Here is an 8,706-nt window from a genome sequence, read left to right as displayed (position 1 = left end):
TGTTGGAATTTATTGGCTAGTTTTACAAAGAACACAGTCCTTTCTCCATTCTTGGTATTGTGTGCCTTATGAACTTATTTTTAAATTAAAAATAGGAATCAAAATTAAGTCTTTTTTTCACCACCTTGGTTCATAACCTTCCTGATCCTTTCCAACAGATGGCAGTAGGGACTCAGTGTTATGAAATAGCCATGGTCTGTAAGGAGATAATGGGAGTGAAATGCATGGAGGAGTTTTCTTGTCCTGAATTGGGCTTGCTAGCATGCTCTGTCTGATAGGCAGCAGTTTTAAACCCCGCCCATTTTAATCTAAGCCAATCCTGTACACCCTTATTCCAAAGACTTTTGAGAGCCCATGCCCTTCCATATTGATGTCTGCTCAAAGAATAAACATAAATAAGAACAGAAGGAAGAACAGCACTCGCTGGCTAAAATTCTTTCATTATTATCTGAAAAATGTGATCACCTTTCAGGTAATGCCTAATTTCTTCCATAAAATAATGCTACATCTATCCTTAAGATCGGAACATCTCGTACTCAGACAATGAGCTTTGCTTCAAGCACATGTAGTTACTAATTCATATTCCCTGTCACCATTATTTTAAATACTATGTATGTACAACATTCAGCCATGATTATGTGATTCTGCTGTAGAGTTCTCATACATCTAATTTGTTTTTGGATGGTATTGATCTGGCTTTGTTTAGTTAATAAGGCTGTAAATTTGGATCCAGGTTCCTTTTCTATATAGCACCTTGAAAATATGAAATGGTGCAAGTGGACCTTGCAACAGGTAGGGCATTGTTTCAGCCATGAATGTTATGCAAATGTAAATAGTTCAGGGCTTAGGCCATAATTTTTTTAAATTAAATTGATACTGTATCACAATGTAAAGTGAGGTGTGATTACTGTGACAGTGTATACAAATTGCCAACTGTCCTTTTCCTCTTGCCACCTTAAACTTTTTGTTTTCTCATTCAGTAGCAAAACAAGCTTTTTTCTGACTTGTTTCACTGGTCTTTATGTTCTTCGATATAATGCAAAAAGGAAAGGAAATAAGATGATTACAGGTGTTACCAAGACTCACCCCTGCTGGAAAAGGGCTTCTGAAATATGCCTTTTCACCTAGGTTTTAGATTTTGACAAAGATTGTATGCTTCTCCTAGGGGTGATTTCTTCCTCAAGCTGCTTTTTGTCAATAAAACAAAATAACAAAATTGACAAAAATAAATAAAAATAAAAATAATAATACTTGTCATAAATTCTTATTCTTGTCATCAAATTTATTTTTTATCTATTATACAAATTTTAAATGATCAAAAAAAGTACATTACCCAAAAATGTAAAAATAAAATAACATTTTTCTTTGGTTTAATCTGAAGGTAAAAATTAAAGGAAAGAAACAAATAATAAAATTGACTTTACTGCACACAAGACAAGAGTTAAAACTGCCAGTTGTTGAGTCCTTATTATCCAAATTATGAAGGTCATGGGGGTGAAAAACTTCATCTATATAAAGGCCAAAATTTTGAGACTCTCCGCTGCTGTTGAGAGTGGAATGTTCTGGAAGGTAATTAAGATGTGTTTTCATTGTCCCCTGTGCCATTTGTTATCAATTATTATTTGATTATTGCAAAGTGATAATATCCAATACCAAATATGAACCTGTCAAACCAGACACTGGGTGTGGGTTTATCTTTTTGTCACAATATAAATATGTTCTTGGATTGATGTTTAGATTCATATTTAAAATGATTCCTGTGCATGGACTGGCATTATTTCAGATAATTTAACATCAAGCCCCTTTCCCAGAAGCCTTTGTGTGTCAGTCCAAAACTCAACTTTGAATAGTATATTAAATGGCTTGTTTGGGCATGCTTTCACCAACTCAAAAACGCAGCTAAAATTAGATCTGTGCTGTCTTTTGTGGAATAATGAGTGTTTTTTCTTAATGATGAGACAGTTTTAATGTCTTGTTCACTTGCCTGAATCATAATGCTTTGGCCAGGCTTCAAGTTTAACAATTCAGTTCAAGTTCATTAAATTGTTTACTGCTTACTGCAATGTTTATTTGTTCACTATTATCTGATTTTGTTTTATTGTTCTATTTTCTGTTCATCATTTTTATCATTGCTCAATTTGACTCTTTCAATCAACATGTCTTGATGTTCTTAATTTTAGCTCTATTTTATTGCCTGCAAAGCACTTTGTGCTATTGCTTGAAAATGTGATATATATATATATATATATAATTACAATTAGTCGTGAATAACAGCACAAATTAGCATAGCAGGTCACACTCGATAACAGATTAGTTTTTCATTTGTTCCGAATATTCTGCATAATTATTGTTAAAACTTTAGTTTGAAAAATGAGTAATCATGGTCCAGTTGCTATTAAAAATCAAGTTACTGTCACTATGGTACAATCCATGTGCGCATGTAACAGTGATATAGGTTAATGTCGCCAATTCGCTCAGGTGGATAAAGTAGAATTAGCGCAGGAAGCTAGAGGGTTTTGTATTTCCTGGACAACAATTTACTCAGTCGTTGGTATGCTGTAAATTTGGCATATGCAGGATGCACGGTTCATGTTAAAGCTACATTTTGTAAAAATGAACGTAGGCACATCATCTCTAAAACAGGTGCACGTGAATAGGTTATATTATGATGGCCGGCGTTTATAACGGCTGACTTTCAGGTTGCGCCGCGGTAGGCAGTTCACGGAAACTATGCGCCTTGGGCATAAGTTGGGCTCACTGTGTACGGAAGCGTCTCTTTAGGGAGTGGCGCTGACGTAAGACCCGCAATAACACTACCAGAGAACAGCACAAACAAGGAAGTGAAACCGAACAAACGCGAAACTTTGCCGTGGATAATCAGGTGCTATAGAAAAGGCCCGCATTTAACGTCTGACCTTAATATCGTGAATTTTCACTGACCATTACAGGACAATGAACAGCAAAGGTGAGGGTACAGAGAATACATCTTCGCTGGCGTGATTGCTTGCTACGCTTCACAATGACTGATTCTGTTTGTTCGTGGTACAAACTATGCTTAGCTATCAAGTATCGTTAAGAACTGGGATCACTTGCTCTATGTGTCATGGTTTGTTGACTGTTTGCTAGTTAACTTAAAATATGTGGGTAACCTTGATGTTTAGCTATGTAGAGCTCCTTCGTTTCGTTCAAAGCAGGCTTTTGGCAGTTGCAGCTGTCAACATTACGTTTAGGCCCAAGTCAAACGGCTCATTACCTTCGCGTAGGCTAGCTAGCTAACACGACTCACGTTCTGTACATTTGTCGGCGTCAACCGAAGTTAACGTTAGTTCGCTAACTGATGCGCCTAACGTTAGTACTAACTGGTTAGAGCTGATGTACAGAAAATGCGCAGTTTTGGTCAAACATGGTCAAAATAGCGAACGTTAGATCTAACTGAATGTATTCCAAAATGGATGTCTATGCAGCAGGCTATCCTTGTTTGCATGAGTCCAGGTAGTGAAGGCACAAATGGTTAGCTAGCTTGTTGGCTAGACTAGCTTCGTATGATTAGCTGGTCAGTGTGCTAGGCTAGCTAACGTACTGTGCGACGTTTGTGTACTATGACTCCTGAATGGTTGTTGCCAGTGTGTTGACTAGCTAACTAGATATTTAGCCGGCTAATGTAGGTGTACTGCTTATGTCATTGAAAAGAAACAATGATTGTTGTTTCAGCTTATGTGTTGGCTTGTTAGCAACAATTATAATATTAGTCCAGCCGTAGACTATCACATCTTAGCATTGCAGATGTTGTCACCTAGCGTTCTACCAAGACGTTACCATATCCATTTGGCTAGCTCGGTGACTGACATTACATTCTAATTTGGCTTACTAGATTTAATAATATTAAATATCCACAATTGAAATTCACAGCAACATTAGTTGCCTCGACGTTAGATATCGAGCGAGCATATTCGCCACAATGCTCCGTGCTATCAAAATGCAACGAATGGTTGCCAGGTAGCGGGCATGTACACTGTGTCATATAGCATTGAATCCATGTTGTAACAAAACTGTAACGTGAACGTGACTGAATGGTTATCGCCCAAACTTTATTAAGTGAGATGAGTTTAGCTGTAGCAGTTATAGATCGCCGAAATAATACATAATGACATTCTAAGTAATAATATGCTCCGAGATAAGTTTGTATTTCAGATATTTCTTTGGAGTCCTGTAACGTTAGTCTAAGCTCTCGATTATTGTCGAGTGTTGTACGAGAACTGTGTCTTGTGTAGGGCACCACAATGGATAACTTTCAGTTGTACTCGTAGACTAGTATGAATGGCACCCCTAACGGTTACCCCTCGATGGCGAGTATGGTTCGTGTGAGTAGGTGTAGCTAATGATGTAAAGCCAAGGTTCTCGAAATTCCTACGAGTATACATAATCTTACAGCGTGCCTGTAGGGGTTAATGTACAAAGGCCTAATTTGGCTCTGCATATTCTCCTGTCATCGTTGAGGCAATAGCTAGCCATAGTCAATGTTTGACAGTCTTTGAGGTTTTTTGAGCCCACTCTTTCTCCCTTTGATTTTACACGTCTGCACGTAGGCCTACTGCTATGCAATACACAGAATTGGGAACAGGAGGCAGTCGTCTGAAAACACCTGTAATTGGCAAAACTGCAAATGCTTTTGGGAAGTAGTAGTGGTTTGGATGCCATGGATGCGGTTAACACTCATGAAAACTACATCTATCTAGTTACGATCGGCGCCTTCCACAATCGCAGGATCAGCCGCAGCAAACAGTGAGACTTAAGCGCTGCAAACATCTGCAAGTCAGCAAATTTATACTATAGTAATACACACGTAAACACGGGTCCTCATTACAGAAACCTCTACAAAACATGTCACCATTTGGAAAAAAAGAAAGAAAAAATATATATATAAAGCATCCTATCAAAGCAGGACACACGAGTGGTTTTATTAATTACCTTGAAAGAGACGGCTGAATTGCTGTGGTATGTGTTACTTTAGTTTTAAGGGATAGTGTGCTATGGTTCGGTTAGCTAGCTAATGTTATCTAGCAAGAATACTGTACGTTTTTTAGTCGCTTTTGATAGTTACCGCACGGAAGTAACATTTCAACTTGTAACTAACAAAAATTTGAATATGACAATATAGCAGAATTGACCCTCCCAGGTCATCTCTTTCCTGAGGTCACATTCCAACGGAAAGTTCCTGATCACGCATTTTGATTGACAGGTCAATGTCACGCAACGGTTTCCGCGTCATTTGTTCCTCTTGTGTTCCAGCTCCCTATCCACAGCAAGCTGCATATCCCCAGCAAGCCACCGGGGCTGCGTACCCCCCGCAATTGCAGGTGTCCCCTCAAGTTCCGTCTTACTCTGATGCACCCCCTCCCTATTCTGAGGTATGGCCCGATTCCTGATTCAAATGATATTCGGTTATTTTTTCACATGGTTTCTTTGCATCGGTGACAGCTTGTTTGAGCTGTCGATGAGGAAATGCCTGTTTAGTGACGCTGCCGCTTGTGCTGTAGTACAATGGCTAAGGAGTTGGTCTTGTAACCTAAAGGTCGAGGGTCAATTCCCCGGTAGGGCACTGTCGTTTAACCCTTGAGCATGGTACTTAACCTGCATTGCTCCAGTATATATTGCTTCAGTGTATAATTGGATACAATGTAAGTCACTCTGGATAAGAGCGTCTGCTAAATGCCTGTAATGTAATGTAATGCTGTAAGGGTGGTCTCTGTTCCCCTGCAGATCTACCAGCCCAGGTACATGCACCCACCCCAGGCTCCAGGCCAGCTGCCTCAGATGTCCTCCGCCTACCCCGGCACGCAGATGTTCATGCCCCTGCCGCAGTCGGTGCCGGTGGGGCCGGTGGGCCCCAACGTGCCCATGGCGTACTACCCCATGGGGCCCATGTACCCCCCGGGCTCCACGGTGCTGATAGAGGGCGGCTTTGACGCTGGAGCCCGTTTTGGACCGGGCAGCGCCGCCAGCATCCCCGTGAGTAGCGTCTCCTTTGCGCTGTCAATCAAGCCTCGCTGCTACGCAAGCAGAATGAGAGCCATATCAGGATTAGGCTCGTAGCCTGTATGGTTATTGGTAATAGGAGTATGGTTCTAGCCTGTATTGTCCTTGCATCAAGATAGCGGGTGTAACCTGTATGTTTCCTGTTGTTACTGTTCCATTTTTGCATAGTGCCAGTCTCAGTCGTGCCGGACAGGCGTTAAATGAGACCGACAGTCAGGTACACTGGTAAACTGGCTGGCTCCATTTCATATTAATTGACTGAGCATTTGAAGGCCAAACTGCTGGTGGTAATATTTGTTAGCCAGATAGCTAAGTGGATACTTAGTTACTACGCCAGTTGTTTTAACAGCATTGCATTGAATTACAATTTTTTGAACATCTGTATAACAAATTTTGGGTATTTGGATAGCTGACAAAATGCCACGCGTCTCTGACAACAGAACACAACTCTGATTTGTCCTGTAGTATCTTGTATCATCTTAATCTGATTTGTCAGACTTTAGCCAATCATCTGTCCACATCAGGCAGTGTTCCGTCCTCACATTAAAACTGACCCGCCTGTACTGCCTGAGGCTGAACTTACCCGCTTATCCGACTAAAGCGGCGTGTTTTGCGGGGATGGCGGTAAGCGTGTGTCCGTTCCCGCAGGTCTGACGTGTTTCTCCTCCCCTCCCCATATCTGCAGCCCCCGCCACCCGGCCACCTCCCCAACGCGGCGCAGCTGGCGGCCATGCAGGGCGCCAACGTGATGATGTCGCAGCGCAAGAACAACTTCTTCATGGGCGGCTCCAGCGGCGGGTACACCATCTGGTAACGGCGAACATCGCACCGGCAAACCCCCACCCCCCACCACCCCCCGAATCTCCACTCCCCTCCCACTGCGGACACCCCGGCTCCACCCCATCTCCTGCGGCCTGTCAGTCGTCGCGCCGCAGTACTGACATCGCCTAACAGAATGTAACGTTTTAGCGGCCAGTGTGCGAAGGTACAGTAAGCCAACTCAGCTGGAGGGAAACGAGCGCTGCCTAGCAACAACACCCCCCCCTCCTCCCCTCCTGAGGTGGTGCGTTGGGTATGCCACAAATATCTGTACAACGGGGAATTTGACCGTTTTATATATTCTCTTTTTCCACAGTATCGCATTAAGGCCAAATTTTTGGGAAGCAGTTTAAAATAAATAAGTAAACAAGCACTTGTCATTGCCACTGAAATGTTACTAATAACATTTTTTCCTCCTGTGAGCTTTTTTGATACATCTTCCTTGCACTGTGTGGGTCCAAAATCTTTCCGGTCACAGGGTAACATTAAAACTACCCTGCGTGGAAGAACAGCGGGCCGAGAGCCGGCTCACGTCAGAACAAAGCCCGTTGTTGGACGGGTGTCTCATATCAGACTTCACCAGAAGAGTCTTCTTCACCGCAAGAACCTGAGCCGAATCCAGCTTTCCCTTTTCCACAAGGGACCCGACAAAATAGTGCTTTGGCCTTAATGCGAAGATGTAGAAACAGTACTAACCACCAGGGGGCGGAAACAAGAGAGATGTTTGGGGTTTCATCTCAGTCCTGGAAATACAGAGGAAGAATTGTACAGATATTTTTGTGCAGATTGAAAACGTAGGCAAGAAAGAAATCAAGCGTTAAACGCTTGACGAAATCATTCGGTTCCGCTCTGGTTTACTGTACCTTTCTGGGCTCCTTTTAGAGGAAGATTATCGGGTGCTAAAGTTTTGTGCGCACCTATGATTTAAAAAAATAAATAAATAAAAATCCAGAATTATATTAAAGTGCAGGTGAGAGTTCTGACTCGGATAAGAAGGGTTGGTTGGCGTCTTTTTATGTTGTCGGATACCCAGAGTCTTGCAGATGAGAGTTATGTCTCATAGTTTCTGAACATTCTTTTTTTGTTGAAGCTTCCGTTTAGTCGCCTAGGGCATATCTTCCGAAAATGTAAAAGGATGTACAGCTCTTCATTTCTGTCATTGCCAAAAAGCAAAATTAATACACAACATTTATTTAGAAAAATAAATAAATCTGATTCCAGCAGGAGAAAAGCGGACAAGGGCCATTTTCAGTTCCATATACAAACCTATTTGTGGCACATCAAGCTTGTTAACTGTTTACAACACATGACATAGAAGTATAGCCGCAGATCTGGTTATACCAAAGAACAGAATGGGCTTAACTAGTCCCGTTTTCATGAAATTAGTCTGTCATGCCGGCAAACCCTCTCCTCCGCTGAGCCAATAGATTTTTGCAGAGAAATGTATTAAACGTGCATTTGGAGTATAATTGCTTTTTGATTATGTTGTATGCTTTTTTGCACATTTTTATCCAATAAAAATTTTGAATTAAGTTGTAACATTATCGTTGTGATTTTTAGCACTGCTTTCAAATACTAAGAATTAACTATCACTGTTTAGCAATAGTAATATTTAGGATTTTATGTAACATACTTTTTGGTTTACGCTTAAAAGCAATATGGCCTCCTTTATAGGCCTCTGAATAGTTTGTTTAAAAAGTACTGAGGAATGTAAAGACTATAATATAAAGATTTTTATTGAATTTCTGAAAATAAATCTGGGTAAATATTGCTTGTCAGTTTCTCAACTGAAACGACAGATCTGCAAATGTTATATTTAAGCCATGAAAAGATTATATTGTACAGTAACAA

The 8,706-nt window shown here is 41.0% G+C and overlaps 1 protein-coding gene across 1 annotated transcript; it reads left to right on the top strand.

The window, feature by feature from the left end:
- Nucleotides 1-2,766: 2,766 nt before the first annotated feature.
- LOC118210879 (DAZ-associated protein 2-like) lies at nt 2,767-8,394 on the top strand. The gene is made up of 4 exons (XM_035387359.1): nt 2,767-2,965; nt 5,290-5,408; nt 5,761-6,009; nt 6,722-8,394. The coding sequence occupies exons 1-4, from the start codon at nt 2,953-2,955 to the stop codon at nt 6,848-6,850; spliced, it is 510 nt and encodes a 169-aa protein (XP_035243250.1). The 5' UTR covers nt 2,767-2,952; the 3' UTR covers nt 6,851-8,394.
- Nucleotides 8,395-8,706: the final 312 nt, after the last annotated feature.

The sequence above is a fragment of the Anguilla anguilla genome, chromosome 13 (genome assembly GCF_013347855.1).
Source record: "Anguilla anguilla isolate fAngAng1 chromosome 13, fAngAng1.pri, whole genome shotgun sequence".
In the NCBI taxonomy this organism is placed as follows: domain Eukaryota; kingdom Metazoa; phylum Chordata; class Actinopteri; order Anguilliformes; family Anguillidae; genus Anguilla; species Anguilla anguilla.
The sequence above is the reverse complement of the archived record's forward strand: the minus strand, read 5'-3'. Positions and strand labels throughout refer to the sequence as shown.